The sequence below is a fragment of the Myxine glutinosa genome, chromosome 6, assembly GCF_964187855.1.
Source record: "Myxine glutinosa chromosome 6, kmMyxGlut1.1, whole genome shotgun sequence".
NCBI classification, from domain to species: domain Eukaryota; kingdom Metazoa; phylum Chordata; class Myxini; order Myxiniformes; family Myxinidae; genus Myxine; species Myxine glutinosa.
Window position 1 is genome coordinate 169,360,841 of NC_136266.1, and position 18,398 is coordinate 169,379,238.

General features: G+C 47.7%; 1 protein-coding gene across 3 annotated transcripts in view; it reads left to right on the forward strand.

Moving 5' to 3' along the window:
- Positions 1-18,398, forward strand: part of LOC137412694 (discoidin domain-containing receptor 2) — a 140,884-nt gene that overhangs the window by 33,069 nt on the left and 89,417 nt on the right. For all 3 annotated transcript variants that reach the window (XM_068097979.2, XM_068097981.2, XM_068097982.2), the window contains exons 5-7: positions 2,707-2,895; positions 8,320-8,467; positions 16,989-17,094. In XM_068097979.2, coding sequence (XP_067954080.2) covers positions 2,707-2,895; positions 8,320-8,467; positions 16,989-17,094 — 443 coding nt within the window. The remainder of the gene's footprint in view (positions 1-2,706; positions 2,896-8,319; positions 8,468-16,988; positions 17,095-18,398) is intronic.

Sequence of the window (18,398 nt, forward strand, 5' to 3'; positions counted from 1 at the left end):
GAAGCTGCCGGCTGAAAAACGCCAGCGGTTGCCAAGCTCCACGCACCCATTGCTCGTGCACCGCGCCCACCGCGTAGTCCGATGCGTCGGTGTTGAGGGCGATCGGTGACTCGGGCGCCGGATGCTCGAGCATGGTGGCGTTAACCAGGGTGAGCTTCGCGCCCGCGAATGCCGCGTCCATCTGCTCGGTCCAAACGACGTCACCTTTGCCGGCTTCCCCCGGAGGGCCTCGTGCAGGGGGCGCAGGAGCTGGGCGATGCGGGGCAGGAAACGGTGGTAAAAGTTCACCATGCCCAGGAACCCCTGGAGCCCCCTGATTGTGCGTGGGCGCGGAAACCCCTTGACCGCCTCCACCTTTGCTGGCAAGGGGATGGCCCCGTGCCTGGTGACGCGGTGCCCCAAAAATTCGATCTCGGCGACGCCGAACCGGCACTTGGCGTGGTTCACGATCAGGCCATGCTGGCGCAGGCGTTCGAAGAGCGTGCGGAGATGGCGGAGGTGCTCTTCACGGGACGTGCTTGCGACGAGGATGTCGTCCAGGTAGACATAGACGAAATCCAGGTCGCACAAGACGCTGTCCATCAGACGTTGGAACGCCTGAGCCGCATTCTTCAAACCGAAGGGCATCCGAAGGAACTCAAAGAGGCCGAATGGCGTAATGACGGCCGTCTTCGGGATGTCCTCCGGCCTGACGGGGACCTGGTGGTAGCCGCGTATGAGGTCCACCTTAGAGAAGCAGGACATGTTCGCCAACCGGGCGGAAAAGTCTTGTATGTGGGGGACCTGGTAACGGCCGGGGGTGGTGGCATCGTTGAGGCGGCGGTAGTCCCCGCACGGCTGCCATCCCCCGCCAGGCTTCGGCACGATGTGTAGCGGCGATGCCCAAGCACTCTTGGAGCGCCGCACGATGCCCAGCCGCTCCAGCGTAGCGAACTCCGCTCTCGCCACCACGAGCTTCGTCGGTTCGAGGCGGCGGGCCTGGGCGCAGACCGGTGGCCCGACGATGGGTATGTGATGTTCCACACCTTGCTTTACGGCCACCGCCGAGAAGGTGGGCCGCGTGAGGGCCGGGAAACTGGCGAGGTGGCGGGTGAACTCGTCCGCTGCCGGAAGCGTACAAACCAACCTCACCGGGACCGAACCGCTCAGCAAGCCGCTTGGCGAGCCGCTCAACGAGCTGCTCAGTGTGCAAGCAAGCGAGCTGAACATTTCAGCCTGGACAAGGCGTCTGTTCTTCACGTCTACCAACAACCCGTTTGCACAGAGGAAGTCCGCACCGAGCAATGCCATGGGCACGCTGGCGGTTACGAAAGTCCACGTGAAGCGTTGCCCTCCGAACCGCAGGGAGAGGCAGCGCTTCCCGAATGTGCGTATGGGTGTTCCGTTGGCGGCAAGCAACGCGGGGCCCCGGCCCGCGGTTCGCTTGGCGGACGTAGAGGCAGGCATAACGCTCACCTGTGCCCCTGTGTCGCATAGGAAGCGGTGCCCGGACAAGGTGTCCATTATAAAAAGAAGGCTGCCGGAATGGCCGACGCTCAGGGCCGCTACCGAGCGCCGGCGTGGCAGTTTCCCGACTTGCCGAACGAGCACGGCGGGTGACAACTCCTCGCCTTGTGGCCAAACCTGGCGTGGAAATGGCACCAGGTTTGCGGCGAAGGCGGAGGCCGCGGTTTTCGTGGTGGTGGTGGGCGGGGCGTGGCGGCGGCCATGCAGTGTGCATCAGCCTCGGGAACCCCGAGGTGTGGTGCATCAGCATCAGCGTCAGCCCCGGGCTCCGCGACGGCCGCACCGAAGCTCGCCCGCGTGTCACACGCCGCGAAAAACTTGTCGGCCTCGACGGCCAGCGCGCGGGGTTCCTTTATCTTGGAACCGGCCAACGCGAGGCGTACCTGGGCCGGTAGCTGGTGTTAAAAGAGCGCCCGGAATAAAAAATCCGGTGCTTTGTCCCCCAGTAGCGACAGCATGTGGTCCATTCGGACCGATGGTCATGTGTCGCTGAGGTCGGGAAGGTCCAGGAGACGGTCGGCCCGTTCGTCCTCTGTGAGGCCGAACGTGGCGATGAGGCGATGCTTGAGTGCCTCGTACCTCTGGTCGGCCGGTGAGTTCCGCAGGACGGACACGACTCGGGCGGCTGTGCCGGGCCCGAGGGCGGCGATGACGTGGAAATAGCGCGTCTCTTCCGCCGTTATGCCACCAAGCTGAAACTGGGCTTTGGCCTGCATGAACCATACCTCCGCCTGAGCTTCCCATAACTCAGGGAGTTTCACCGCTACCGCGTTGCTGCTTGTCATGGCGCGTTCTGTAGGTCAGCGTCGGCTGAACTAGTCGGAGGTCACCAATGTAGTGCGGTGCTATGCGCACGACTTGTCTTGCCAATAAAGGAAGCAACAACATATGTAATCAAAGCATCTTTATTCGAAGGATCAAACTATAGCACTGCCGTGCTCGGGGCTGTGAGCCCCGTGTATATCCCGAGGCCACGCCTACCCCTCGGGCGTGGCCGACACCCTCCTGGTGCGCAGAATTATGTAATCGCGCCAGCGAGCCATCGTGTCCGCCACAATATTATATATATATATTTTTAATGTTAATATGTATGTATATATTCATTTTACTCTGCATGTGGAAAGGCCTGGAATAAGTTGCACAAATGGACAGATTGAAAACAGGATTCTATTGGAGCGGTCTTTTGTGTGCCCTCAACAGGGTCCAGTTCAACAGACTCCAAGTGAGTTTTTGCAAGTGCGGCTCGGAGGATTGTACATGATCACATTGGCTGGAACACAAGGGAGACATTCCGGAGGCCTGGGAAAGGAGTTTGCCTCTCACTATCATTTGCATTACACAAGAGATGGACAACGGTGGAGACATTGGCGAGGGATTAACGGAGATGGGGTGAGGATGGGTTTATCTTCCCTCTGTCCCTGTATTAATATATATGTTGGAACCCATCTGTGGATCGGTCCCATCGGCCGATGGGTCTGACCCATCTGTGGATGCACGAGAAATGACAATGCAGACCCATCGGCCGATGGGTCTGCGCCATCTGCGGATGTGTTGTTCACCTTGAAGGAATGTGTATGCATCAATGGTGCTCTTCAATCAGGTACACAGTCATTGGAATTACATGTGGTAGGAATTTAACAGAGATGATTTTAAAATGTTTTATTATCTATTTCTACCCATTAAGGCATGCCAGGAATTGCTATATAAACAATGGAGAGCTGAGTCTGCCAGTGCCACCAGCGAAGTAGACCAGCGTTTTAAAATGGAGCGACATTATCTTATTTTTATCTTATCGACAAACGGTTATCGACAAACCACATGTCACGGACTGCTTTATAAACATTTATGACATCAATTGCTTATTTTTAGGTTCAAATAAACATACTCATCCACCATTGATGCATACACATTCCTTCAAGGTGAACAACACATCCGCAGATGGCGCAGACCCATCGGCCGATGGGTCTGCATTGTCATTTCTCGTGCATCCACAGATGGGTTCCAACATATAAACTAGAACTGCCACTTCATAACTGCTGGCAGTGATGACCGGTTTACTCCGCCTTCCTACTTTCACACAACTCCACTTTCATTGGACATGCTTTGATACAATCCCCCTTGGTGGATACAACCCCGATACACACACACACACACACACACACACACATCCCCCCCCCCCCACACCACACACACACACACACATCCCTCCCCCCACACCACACACACACACACACATCCCCCCCCACACACACACACACATATCCACACACACACACAACACCCTCCCCCCCCCCCCCCCCCACACACACATGCACATCCCCACATATCCACACACACACACACACACACACACACACACACACACACACACACATATCCACACACACACACACACACAGACACAGACCACACACACACACACACACACACACACACACACACACACACACACACACACACACACACACATTCCCACACTTTACAACAACCCCGCATTCATATTATTGTATTTGTTCTCCATCAATTTATCACGAGATGATGCTCAAAAATTTTCATCCTGATCGGATGAAGTTTTGTACTTGTCAAATTACGACGTCATAATGTAGGCAAATATGACATCATAGTTCACAAGGCTTATTCTCCATGGATAGTTCTTTACAGTGAGATATGTCTCGATCTTTTCTACTCAGCGCTTTTGGAGATATAGAGATGTAATTTTTTTTGGTTTTCCCAAGATGGCGGCCGTACCACGTGACGTCATAATTATCCTCAAAAGATTCTTCATGCCCAGGCACACCTATGGTGAAAATTTCATGTCAATCCGTGCAAAAACTGCAGAGAAAGCGATTTTTAAAAGAAAATAAACCTGAAAATCGCAGAGCCAGAATTATTTATTTGGTCTGGGAAGCCTTGGCGAGGTTTCTTCTTCTTCAGCACCCACAACTCTGGGTGAATATGCGATCTTTTTTTAAAAACTGGGAATTTGGCCAAATCTGTTTTACTCGATTGCTAGTAAACCTCAGCCATTCACAAATCTGGAATTAGAATTTTATTTGAGGTTAAAATTACCCTGTGAGATCTTGTCAAACGATGCCTTCATGTCTGTACATGTGATAAATAATGAATTCGCACACTCGAAGCCTCTTCTTATTCACGCAATAACAACTTCTAGCTTCCAGACCGTACATCCAATCATCTTGAAATTTTGCACACTTGTTACGCTTCATGACCTCTACTATAGCATGAAGTTTCATGCCGATCAATGAAGCGATTCAAGAGATATCCATTTTAAAAATATTTTCGTTTAATTAACGATATCTGCCAAACCACGTGACCTATCGCAAATTCCAAAAGGACATTTTAACAGACTGACATGCTGAACAGATCTGTGAAGTTTCCCCTCGATTGGATCACAAATTAGGGAGGAGCTAGGTTTTAAAGGTTTATGCTTAAAAACGTCATAACTCTGAAACCATGTGACGCATGATGTCATACCCATTGACTTTTTGTTTCATCATGGGCATGCGATTCTGCCTGCAAAGTTTGGCCTCAATCTGTTCAGGCGTTTTGGAGAAAATTGGATTTTAGTGTTTTTCACTCAAAACAATATGGCGGCCGAACCACGTGACCTGTGACGTCATAATTACCATTAAAATATTCTACAGACCGAGTCCCTCCTATGGTGAAAATTTGCTCTCAATCGGTCCAATTATTGCAGATAAAATGGTTTTTAAAGGAAATTACTCATTAAAATGGCAATTGCACTGAGTGACATGGCCTGGTCAGACAAAATGGTGCGTTTCTTCTTCTTTCAGCAATAAAGACGTATAGCTTCGAGACCGTACAACCAATCATATTGAAATTTTACACATTTGTGCCGCTTGATGTGAGCTACATTGCATTAAAAATTCAAGTCGATCAATGCAGTGGTTCAAGAGTTAGAAGCTTTTTAGGATTTTCCTTCAATTATTTATTGCGGCCAAACCATGTGACTTATCAAAACGTCTCAAGCATCACTTAAACTACCCCCCATGGGGAACATTTGTGTAAAGTTTCCACTCGATATCTTCACAAATTATGGAGAAGATAGCATTTTTAGTTTATGCTTAAAAACGTCATAACTCTGAAACCATGTGATGCCTGACGTCATGCTCGCTGACTTTTTTGTTCATCATGGGTATGCGATTACACATGCTAAGTTTGGGCTCGATCTGTTCAGCCGTTGCTGAGAAAAAGGGGTTTTCGTGTTTTTTTCATAAAAAACAATATGGCGGCCGAACCATGTGACGTATGACTTCGAAAATTTTTGCATTCTGAGTTTTTTTTAACTAAGGATCTGGGGGAAAAAATACCATTTTCGTGGGAGCAAATATGTGCTTGACGAATTCTAACGTCTTAACGTTAGCATTTTTAATATACGAAATAAACATGTTTTTTGGTCCCATTGCAGAGTTCTTTAGAATGAGCCATTACTCGAGTTTTTCCATTGAGCAGTTTCGGAGATATAGAGGGGCAAAGTTGAAGGTATTTTACAAGATGGCGCCCATACCACGTGGCCTATGACCTCATAATTAGCATTAAATAATTCTACCAGCCTAACTGATCATTTGATGAAAATTTCCTGTCAATCTGACCAGCAGTTGCTGAGAAACTTAATTATGAAGTTTTCAGAGGTGCAAAATAGGGTGGAAGAATAAGAAAAACTTTGGGAATAATAATAGGTTACTCTCCATTTCATGGACTCTCCATCTCCATTTCATGGAGAGTAAACCTAATAATCCCATGAGTATGATCCATTAGGCCATAGTGGGCCGACCTGCAAAATGCGTTACTTTTGTACACCCCTTCAAGAAACTACTTGATATGTGATGGATATTGTTTAAAAATATATTTTAACATCAAAATCATAACTCATCAATCACAAAAATGCAAATTAAGGCAAACATTTAAAAACATGCCAAAAAATGTGAATTTACTCTTTGTCCAATCACGGCATGTCTCTTATGCACCAAGATTGATAAGACGTAACCCTTGGCCAATCACATGCTTTGTATCAAACACTATTGATCATGGTGGTGTGAGGGAAAATTTGCAGGTTTTTGCTCTCCATCAATTTTTAATTGATTTAGTTTAGTTTTATTTAGTTTAATTTAGCCTGGTGTTGGGCTAGTGGCTAGGGTGCCAGCTTGGGATCCTAGGATCCTGGGTTCGAATCCCGGTGATCGCTGAATTAACGCCAGGGGGGTTGACTCAGCCTGTCATCCTTTCGAGGTCGGCTAAATTGAGTACCAGTTCACTGGTAATTCCCTGCTTGTCGTAAAAGGCGACAAAAAGGGTTGGCGGCAGGAAGGGCATCCGGCCGTAAAACATTGCTTCAAAAAGGGGACCAAAAAAAACAACAACAACCACGGTCCCCGAAAAAGGCCAACCCCCGCTTGCGGAGAAAAATGGCCTCTAAAGGTGTTTTTTTTTTTTTTTTTTTCCATCAATTTTTAATTGGAAATGACTAATTGATGTGCAACTTTCACTACTAACGAGTTTTTTTAAATGTTGTTCAGCATATTTTTCTCCATCTGTATGTAAAATTTCATGTAGCTTCTGGAGGAGGTCCACAAAATGTAAAAAAAACTAGACCCTTTTTGTTGATCACCCTTCAGCCGAAATGAGATTCCAATAGGTATGTCCCACCATCTGAAAAACCCCACTAAATTCCCATGGGGATCTCCCATTGGAATTTATTGTGACAATTGCATAAGGGATGGTTTGGTAGAAAGGAGGGATGTGGGTAGGGGGAGGGAGTAAGAGGAAGAATTATTAATTTAGAATTTAATTATAGGAAGGTTAATGTTTGGGTTGGAAGAGAGGAGTTAAATAAGGGTCGATGTACAGTAGGTAAGAGCAAAAGGAGGATGGATGTATACAGTAAGGAGGGTGTAGATTTAAATGTTCTGCTATTCTCGCATATGCAATATGTATATAGCCCTTCTTGATTGTTCTGCATTGAAAACTTACTATAAACTAGAGAGCATATAGAACACGTTACCCTGAGTAGTGTTTCAGTATATATTTCAATTTTAAAAAAAAGGAGATTTTAAAGATCGTTAAAAAAAATCCCGCAAGTGTAGCACTATTGAAGCAGCCTTGTACATAGCCCTTATACACCACCTAATTTACCATGTCCAAGTACTGCTAAGCTGGAGGTTCTTAGAAGTGAAAAGAAGGCGAGTTGTGTTCCACATTGATCAAACATATAAATAAATAAATAAAAAATAGTAAAAGTCGTATTTAAATAAAAAAAACCAGAATACCGCCATTGACGCAGTGTCTATTACACCACCCTACCTGGCACGTTACATTAGTTCTTTGTTTCTGTTGTATATGTCCTTTATGACATCCCTAAAAACAGTTAGCTTCCTGTTTGGAATGATTTTAAATTTTGTTTGACTGCCAGACGGGCAGACAGAGTAAAAATATATCACTCCTCTCTGAGCATGTGCAATCGGGACAAATTCAGAGCCAAAGTACTGTTAAACTCCAGGTTTGTTTTGCGATTCGAGTTCAAAATATAACATTCTATTCAAAACAAGTTCTTCCTCGATCATAAACTGACGTTTGTGGACAGACTTGTGGACGGATGGACATGACCCAAATGCTTAACCCCGCTTCATGCTTCACGCGCGAAGGGTATAAACAACTGTGTTATTTTATACTACAATGACAGTCATGTTCCATATCCCTTGTGGCATCATGTATCATTACCATCCACTCAGGATTTTGCTTAAACTAACTTGTATGATTTGTATTTATTTCCAGCTCATTCAGGCAAACACCAATACATATTCCCTGGCTCTTCATGATTTATCTCCTCCATTGGTAGCCATTGCTGTCCGCTTCCTGCCAGTGTCTCCACATCCAGCACCTGCCTGCATGCGTGTGGAGTTATATGGCTGTCCGTGGACAAGTTAGTATACACACACACACACACACACACACACACACACACACACACACACACACGTAATCTTCTCTTACTTGAAGCAGGACGTGCCACACTAATCAGTCATAGGTGGGTACGTCATTATAAGTACATATTACAATGTGACTGCGTCTATCAAGTATGTACAGTACAACAACATAAGTATATCTATCAAGTAAGTATCAAGTAATGTGAGTACAAATTACAAAGTGAGTACTGCATATCGATTAAGTACATAGAAGAATACAGTTGTTGGTGTGAAGGTGCTCTCACCACATGCATGTGGCAAACCACTTTAGACGCCAAAATTAGTGCTGTATCAATTTAGTCATTTATTTAGCCACAGCAAAGATTGTACTCGACTTCAAGTATGCATTCTATACCGACCTGACGGATGAATAAACAGTTAGCCATTCCTATATAAAACTGCGTTTGCTTGCTTGATGAAAGCTTCACCCCTCTCCTCTCGCAAGAGTGTGGAAAGCTTCACCCCTCTCCTCTCGCAAGAGTGTGGAAAGCTTCACCCCTCTCCTCTCGCAAGAGGGTGGAAAGCTCCACCTCTCTCCTCTCGCAAGAGTGTGGAAAGCTTCACCCCTCTCCTCTCGCAAGAGGGTGGAAAGCTCCACCTCTCTCCTCTCGCAAGAGTGTGGAAAGCTTCACCCCTCTCCTCTCGCAAGAGTGTGGAAAGCTCCACCCCTCCCCTCTCGCAAGAGTGTGGAAAGCTTCACCCCTCTCCTCTGCCCAAGAAGGTGGAAAGCTCCACCCCTCTCCTCTCGCAAGAGTGTGGAAAGCTTCACCACTCTCCTCTGCCCAAGAAGGTGGAAAGCTCCACCCCTCTCCTCTCGCAAGAGTGTGGAAAGCTCCACCCCTCCCCTCTTGCAAGAGTGTGGAAAGCTTCACCCCTCTCCTCTGCCCAAGAAGGTGGAAAGCTCCACCCCTCTCCTCTCGCAAGAGTGTGGAAAGCTTCACCCCTCTCCTCTCGCAAGAGGGTGGAAAGCTCCACCTCTCTCCTCTCGCAAGAGTGTGGAAAGCTTCACCCCTCTCCTCTCGCAAGAGTGTGGAAAGCTCCACCCCTCTCCTCTCGCAAGAGTGTGGAAAGCTCCACCCCTCTCCTCTCGCAAGAGTGTGGAAAGCTTCACCCCTCTCCACTCGCAAGAGTGTGGAAAGCTCCACCCCTCTCCTCTCGCAAGAGTGTGGAAAGCTCCACCCCTCTCCTCTCGCAAGAGTGTGGAAAGCTCCACCCCTCTCCTCTCGCAAGAGTGTGGAAAGCTCCACCTCTCTCCTCTCGCAAGAGTGTGGAAAGCTTCACCCCTCTCCTCTCGCAAGAGTGTGGAAAGCTCCACCCCTCCCCTCTCGCAAGAGTGTGGAAAGCTTCACCCCTCTCCTCTGCCCAAGAAGGTGGAAAGCTCCACCCCTCTCCTCTCGCAAGAGTGTGGAAAGCTTCAACACTCTCCTCTGCCCAAGAAGGTGGAAAGCTCCACCCCTCTCCTCTCGCAAGAGTGTGGAAAGCTCCACCCCTCCCCTCTCGCAAGAGTGTGGAAAGCTTCACCCCTCTCCTCTGCCCAAGAAGGTGGAAAGCTCCACCCCTCTCCTCTCGCAAGAGTGTGGAAAGCTTCACCCCTCTCCTCTCGCAAGAGGGTGGAAAGCTCCACCTCTCTCCTCTCGCAAGAGTGTGGAAAGCTTCACCCCTCTCCTCTCGCAAGAGTGTGGAAAGCTCCACCCCTCCCCTCTCGCAAGAGTGTGGAAAGCTTCACCCCTCTCCTCTGCCCAAGAAGGTGGAAAGCTCCACCCCTCTCCTCTGCACAAGAGTGTGGAAAGCTTCACCCCTCTCCTCTCGCAAGAGTGTGGAAAGCTCCACCCCTCTCCTCTCGCAAGAGTGTGGAAAGCTCCACCCCTCTCCTCTCGCAAGAGTGTGGAAAGCTCCACCCCTCTCCTCTCGCAAGAGTGTGGAAAGCTCCACCCCTCTCCTCTCGCAAGAGTGTGGAAAGCTTCACCCCTCTCCTCTCGCAAGAGTGTGGAAAGCTCCACCCCTCTCCTCTCGCAAGAGTGTGGAAAGCTTCACCCCCCTCCTCTGCCCAAGAATGTGGAAAGCTCCACCCCTCTCCTCTGCACAAGAGTGTGCAAAGCTCCAACCCTCTACTCTGCACAAGATTTTGGAAAGCTCCACCCCTCTCCTCTCGCAAGAGTGTGGAAAGCTTCACCCCTCTCCTCTCGCAAGAGTGTGGAAAGCTCCACCCCTCTCCTCTCGCAAGAGTGTGGAAAGCTTCACCCCCCGCCTCTGCCCAAGAATGTGGAAAGCTCCACCCCTCTCCTCTGCACAAGAGTGTGCAAAGCTCCAACCCTCTACTCTGCACAAGATTTTGGAAAGCTCCACCCCTCTCCTCTCGCAAGAGTGTGGAAAGCTTCACCCCTCTCCGCTGCACAAGAGTGTGCAAAGCTCCAACCCTCTACTCTGCACAAGATTTTGGAAAGCTCCACCCCTCTCCTCTCGCAAGAGTGTGGAAAGCTTCACCCCTCTCCTCTCGCAAGAGTGTGGAAAGCTTCACCCCCCTCCTCTGCCCAAGAATGTGGAAAGCTCCACCCCTCTCCTCTGCACAAGAGTGTGCAAAGCTCCAACCCTCTACTCTGCACAAGATTTTGGAAAGCTCCACCCCTCTCCTCTCGCAAGAGTGTGGAAAGCTCCACCTCTCTCCTCTGCCCAAGAATGTGGAAAGCTCCACCCCTCTCCTCTGCACAAGAGTGTGCAAAGCTCCACCCCTCCCCTCTGCACAAGATTTTGGAAAGCTCCACCCCTCTCATCAGCAAGAGGGCATGGTGCAAGATAAAGTTTCGAACAAACACGCGTGTGTACTCTAAGTGGGTTCAGAGTGGGGGGAGGGGGGAGGTGAAGGGGGGATGGGCAGGAGGGGGGGGGGAAGGGGGAGGGAAAGGGGGGAAGAGAATGGGAGGGGGGGAGGATCCAGATTATCTTTATGCATGGCATAGCGCCCGTCGCTCCTCGTGAGAAGGGCAGTGGCATTATCTTTTCTTTTTTGTATATATAGTCAAGGCTCGTGTAAGTGATAGGCCTTCTCCTTCATTAATAGGCCTTCAATGACTCTCCTTCATTGCAGGAGATTCCAATAATCTTTAAGGCCTTGGTTTCCACAACATCAACTGAGCAAGATGTGAGGCAGGGGAGCCATCCCAGAGGGGAGAGAAGTACTACATCAAACTGTGGATGAAGGCCTTGAAGGTGGATAGCAGTTCAGGTGTGCCAAGGAAGGAGTATGACGAAGAATATACAGTCTGGCTTTGAAGGCCAACTTTGAAATGTAGTTTGCCCAAGAAAGACCATGCCTGACAGTGAGACCCAGGAGTTTGAAAGACTGCACCTCCTTAAAAGGATTGTTAAGAAAGTAGATAGGAGAGTTTGCCAGTAGATATAGATAAAGGAGAAAGGAGAGCTGCAAGTAGATAAGGGGACAGGTCATACTAAATTATGGGAATACTATCCATAAATTATGGGAATGGGATAGGGTTTGCAAGTAGATAGGGGGGGACAGGTCATACTAAATTATGGGAATACTATCCATAAATTATGGGAATGGGATAGGGTTTGCAAGTGGATAGGGGGGAACAAGTCATACTAAATTATGGGAATACTATCCATAAATTTTACTATCCATAATTTCTCCGCTTCCAGTCTTGCCGGCGAGGTTACGTTTTTTTGCAGCTGTCCACGCTCTCTACGCTATCGAAGTTAAGTAATTGTTCCCTTTTGCATTTTCGTCAAAACTGTATTTATTTTATGGTGTGTGTACGTGGGTCCCCAGGAAAATTATCGGTGTAAATCTTTCATACCTGTATAGAAAATCGTGTTAATTAGTGCCGTGTCTTTTGAGGCCTTGTACCTTGTCCTACCAAAAAAAAACAAAAAAAAAAACAAACATTTCCTTCTTATTCGTTGTTCTTATTCGTTTATTCGTTGTTCTTATTCGTTCGTTCGTTCGTTCTTCGACCATGTGTTTCTCCCCCATTTCCCCAGATAGTTTTCACTGTTAAACTTTAAAATGTTTAAACTTTCCCCTGAAGTACTGTATTCTGTCGTATATTATAACACCTTTTTCTTCTTCTTCTTTAAGAGGTTGCTTTCGACTTGCTCACCAAATCTATTCATCCCAAAAAAAAATTCCATCTCTTACAGTGCCTCTTTCATACATTCGCTAAACTCACCTGCACTCCACCCCCCTCCCCCCCCCCCCCCCGCTCCAGCGTCCTTAAACGTATTTTTAATTTGAAGGTCACAAGAAACTCATTTTGCAATTAATGTTCGTTTCCCATTAATCGGACACTTTCTAAAATCCAATCTCACCCCTACCCTCCAAATCCTCCCCATCACCCCTCCCCTCCAAAACTTCCCCATCACCTCTCCTCTCCAAATCTTCCCCATCACCCATCCCTTTCAAATCTTCCCCCTTGCCCCTCCCCTCCAAATCCTCCCCATCACCCATCCCTTTCAAATCTCCCCCCTTGCCCCTTCCCTCCTAAACTCCCCCCACACCCCTCTCCTCCGAGACTCCCCCTCACCCCTCCCCTCCTAGACTCCCCCCTCACCCCTCCCCTCCAAATCTCCCACATCTCCCATCCCTTTCAAATCCCTCCCCTTGTCCCTTCCCTCCTAAACTCCCCCCTAACTCCTCCCCTTCAAATCTCCCCACCCTCATTTCTTCTCCATTTCCCCCCTCTCACCCCTCCTCAAAGCGTCCTCCCCGCTTCTTCCCCCTTCCAACTCTCACCTCCATCTCCCCCAACCTTCTGCCTCGCTCTTCCCCCTCCTCAAATAACACCTCATTGTGCCTCACCCAATCACCATCAAACCTTTTGTCCGCCCCATCCTTCCCTTTCTCCGAGCTATTCTGAAATCTCTGACACACCTTCAACAGCTCTCCCTACCTCTTCCTCCTCTTCCACATCTTACCCTACCACTCCTCCCCCCTGTTCTGTATCCGATGCTCCCCCTTCCTATTCATCAACGGTATGGACCTCAAACATCCGTTGCCTTCGTTCAAACTTAACTGATCTCTCCATACAGGTTGCTTCTGACAAACCAGACGTGATCTGCTAAACAGAAACTTTCCTCCTTCATGAAGTCTCTGATTCCTTAGTATCTCTCCCGGGTTACTCCCTCTTCCGGTATGATAGACCTGAGCCTCGTCCTGGAGGTGGGGTTGCTATCTTTATCAAAAACTCTCTTTCTCACTCGCCCTGCACTGCCCTCTCTCCACTTCACCCCCAGGAATACCTCTGGCTATGGCTTTACCTTCACTCCCACCTCTTGTTCATATGTGTGTTGTACCGTCCACCAAACAGCGATGACTCCATCTACATCTCGCTGTCTGATAATATGGACCAACTTCTATCGACTCATCCCAACTCTCTCTTCCTCATATGTGGTGATTTAAATTGTCACCATGCCAGTTGGTTGGGTGTGGGTACCTCTCTCACCAGCCATGGCTCCTCAGCAAAGGACTTCTGCGACTCACTTGGACTGACACAATCTGTCAATTTCCCGACCCGAATCTCAGCCAACGGAGCATCTTCTCTTCTGGACTTGGTTATGACTAACTTCCCTGAAAATGTCTGCTGCTCTTCTTCTGCTCCAATCGGCTCATCTGATCATGTGCTTGTTAAAGTGGACATCTCTCTGACCATTCTCAGGGAGCCTCCTCAGCATCGACGAGGCTAGCATTTCACTCAGACCAACTGGCACGGTCTTCAAGCAGCCATCAATCATCTGGACTGGTCTCCCATCTCTACCACCTCTGACATCAACTCATACTGGGAATTCTTCCAAAGTAAATTGCTCTCTCTCATGCACAGATTTATCCCATCTCGTCTTCAGTTGTCATTCCCTTCCTCCCGTCCATGGTACACAGAATCTTGTGGTGAGGCTGTTGCCCAGAAACAACTTGCCTTCGTCTCCTGGAAAGCAAATCCAACGGAAGGAAATCTCATTTCCTTTCACAAAGCCCGAAACAAGTGTGTGTCCACTCTCAGGAGAGCCAGGAAACAATATCTCTCCATTCTCAAGACCGAACTCTCTTATCTGTCTCCCTCTTCCAAATCATGGTGGCATCTGGTCAAATCTGTTTCTGGTGTTTGTTCCCCCTCCATCCCATCCCTTACCTCAAACGGCTACACAGCTGACTCCGCACGTGAAAAAGCTGAATGCCTCAACTCTGTGTTTGCCTCTAAATCTTGTGTCCCAAACCCATCCCTCTCTGTACCCACCATACCCAGTCGTACCCAGCTGCCCCTGGACTCTGTGTCCTTTCCTCCTGACAAGGTGGAAAAGTTTCTGTCAACCCTCGACTCTGATTCTGCAACTGGACCTGACGGCATCAGCACACGGGTCCTAAAATCCTGTTCTTCCGCTCTTTCACTCCCTCTCTCTGTTCTAGTGTTCTATTCACCCTCTCTTTTGCTCAAGGTCATCTGCCATCTGCTTGGAAATCAGCCAACATCACCGCTTTACACAAAAAATGTGCAAAAACAGACCCGAGCAACGACAGACCAATCAGACTTCTCCCAATTATCAGCAAAGTCATGGAATCCATCATTGCTTTGGATATGAAATCTTTCCTCTTCTCCAATGGCTTGATCTTTGATCATCAATTTGGTTTCAGACCAGGTCACTCTACTCTGGACATGCTGCTTCTGCTGTCTCAACAATGGATGGAGGTCCTCAATGTCAAACAGGAAATTAGAGCTGTCTCCCTCGACATATCATGTGCCTTCGATAAGGTCTGGCACCCCGCTCTGCTCACCAACTCTCCTCCTTTGATATCCATGGAAATCTCCACGCATGGCTGGCTGACTTCCTCTCTAGCCGTAGTCAACGTGTGGCACTGAATGGGTTTCTCTCATCTCCTCTTGCTCTTCAGGCTGGAGTTCCCCAAGGCAGTGTTCTGGGCCCTGTGCTTTTTCTGGTCTTCATCAATGATCTCTCCGACTATCTTGAAAATCCTCTCTATCTCTTTGCTGATGGCTCCACTCTCTGCCGCTCCATTCCTCATCCCTCAAATCGGCAGTCTGCAGCGTCCTCACTCTCTGCAGACCTGGACAAAATCACAGACTGGGCAAACAAGTGGAACATGTCTTTCAATCCTGACAAATCTCACACTCTTACGATGTCTCTCCGAAAAGACCGACTGCACAACCCTCCCATCCACTTTCTGAATAATCCTCTCCAAGAAGTTCTGTCACTCAAGCTTTTGGGTCTCACTATCTGCCATGATCTTTCCTGGGAAAACCACATTTAAAATCAAGCCTCCAAAGCCAGTCGCCGACTGGGCATCCTCCGTCGTGCGAAGTCCTTTCTTGGCACACCTGAGCTCCTCACCACATACAAGGCTTTCATCCGCAGCTCAATGGAATACTGCTCTCCCCTCTGAGCTGGTGCTCCTGCCTCACACCTAGCTCGTCTTCACGCTGTTGAAACCAAAGCGTTCAGAATCATTGGAATCTCCCGTGATGAAGCTACTTCCGAGGGCCTTTCACTTACTCACTGCAGGTAGGTTGGTGGTCTTTCTGTCTTCTACCGACTCCTCTCCGGCCTTGCTCCTCCAGCTCTCTCTCTGGGCTCTGTCCCCCAAATATTCCTACAGGTCGCACAAGATCTGCCTGCAACCCTCTTATGGTTAAACTGCCAAAATCAAGACTCTCTGCTCACCTTCACTCCTTCATTCCTCTTTTCTCCCGCCTCTGGAACAAACTCCCTCACTCTCTTCAATCCCACTCCTCCCTCCAGCTCTTTAAAACAGCTGTTCACCACCATGTCTTATCTTCCCCCATCCAAAACCTTGATTTTTTCTACCCCCGCTAATTTCACCCCAAATCCACTTTTTTGAAATACCAACTTCTTTCCTGGAAGTCCTTGGTGTCCTTGTGTTTATACTTCTCCCACCCCCCCCCCCCCCCACCTTCCCACGCCGCCTCCCCCCAAGCCCTCTCCCTCCCACACATTCCCGATGTCCCTGCTCTCAAATGTTGTGTTTATGTGCTTCCCCTTCTCTCCCCATCTTGTCTACCACTCCCCTTTTTATATACTTTGTTTGTTTGTCTGTTTGATTTGTTTGTGTGACAAATGTTAGCTCTTTCACGAGCCTCGATTATGTATACAAAAAAATAAAAAATAAAAAATTATGCGAATGGGATAGCGTTTGCCAATAGATACTTGGGGAATTATCCCTTCCATAATTCTTGGAGAATTAAGTCGTCCGTCAAGACAGGTTCTGTGCTAGTAGAACATGCTTTCACACAAACGCTTTTTACCGGACATTTAGTCAAGATGAAAACAATTATCAAGTTTATTTTTGGGTATTTGTCTTAATATAACTCTACTGAAAAGTTTTAAAAACTAGTGGCACTGAAATATTTGTGTATACTGTATTGTATATTAGTTAATCTTTCTTTGTTTTTGTTATATCTTTTGTTAATTTTTTTTGAATCATTTGTCCTGCAGACAACGTGATGTCCTACAAAATTCCTTTAGGACAAAAGTTGTTTATTCCCCAACATGGACCTGTCTGTCTCAACGACTCCAGCTACGATGGAAACTCCGATGGCGCGTGAGAGATGGCTCCAGCAATAAACACAACACTCCCAGCCATAAAATTACTGTCGTAGAAAATACAATATTATTGATCATGCTGATGACAATATTTGATGCATTGTACCATGGTTCATGTCTATATACACTCCTGTGCAAAAGTCTAAGACACATTCACGAGTTACGAGCATAAGAAATGTACTTGGAGAAAGCGAATGGCAAAAGCAAAGCCTCCACTACTGCTTACTCATATTATAACAACATTGACTGGTAAAAATACAGCTTAGTTTGGGTGACAAGAAACCAAACTTGCCATTGAGCAATCTTTAATTCACATTGATCAGAATCTTCAAAATCTTCTGATCACAACAACTGAAAGTAAACTATATATGAGCAGTATGTAATCCATAACTTTTACAAATCAAATGTAATTGATGACTCATTGTCAGGTGTTCCTCATCATTAACGTCAGGTATTCCTCCATACGCATCTATCAAACTAAAAGCCCATCGAGATCGACCCGATGATGATGATGAAGACAAAATGGCTAAAATATCAGTAAAAGATCACCATACAATTGTATTTCTGCATGAGAGAGAGAGAGACCACCTTTAGAGACCATTTTTCCCCGCAGAGCAGAGTTTGGCCTTTTTGGGGCACCGTGGTCCCCTTTTTGAAGCAATGTTTTACAGCCGGATGCCCTTCCTGCCGCCAGCCCTGGTAGTCGCCTCTTGCGACACACAGGGAAGTACCAGTGAACTGGTACTCAATTTGCCGACCTCGGAACGATGACAGGCTGAGTCAACACACCCGGTGATGATTCAGCGATCGACCGGGGTTCGAATCCAGTATCCTAGGATCCCAAGCCGGCACCCTAACCGCGAAGCCAACACCAGGTTTCTGCATAAAGAAGGAAACAAGGTGTGGTATCCGAACCGCAATCAAGAAGTTCAGAGAAACGTCATCTTTACTTGACAAACCCAGATCAGGAAGATTAAAAAGCTGTCTAAAAAGAAGAAGAAGAACCACCTTTAGAGGCCTTTTTTCCCCCACAGAGCGATCCAAAGACAAAGCTGTCTAACAAGGATTAAAAATAACTTAGTAATATTATTAAGGAATAGTAAGAAGACAAGTGTTGATTTGACAACAGAATGAGCAGAAGGCTCAGGTGTCGTAATCCATCCATCAACAGTTCAAAGGTCACTTTTGAAATCAGGACCTAAAGGATGGGTTCCAGTAAGAAAACCTCTTTTCAGAAAGTGGAACAACAAACACCTAAAAGGTTAAAATATGCACAAGAACCCAAAAATTGGTTTATGGAAA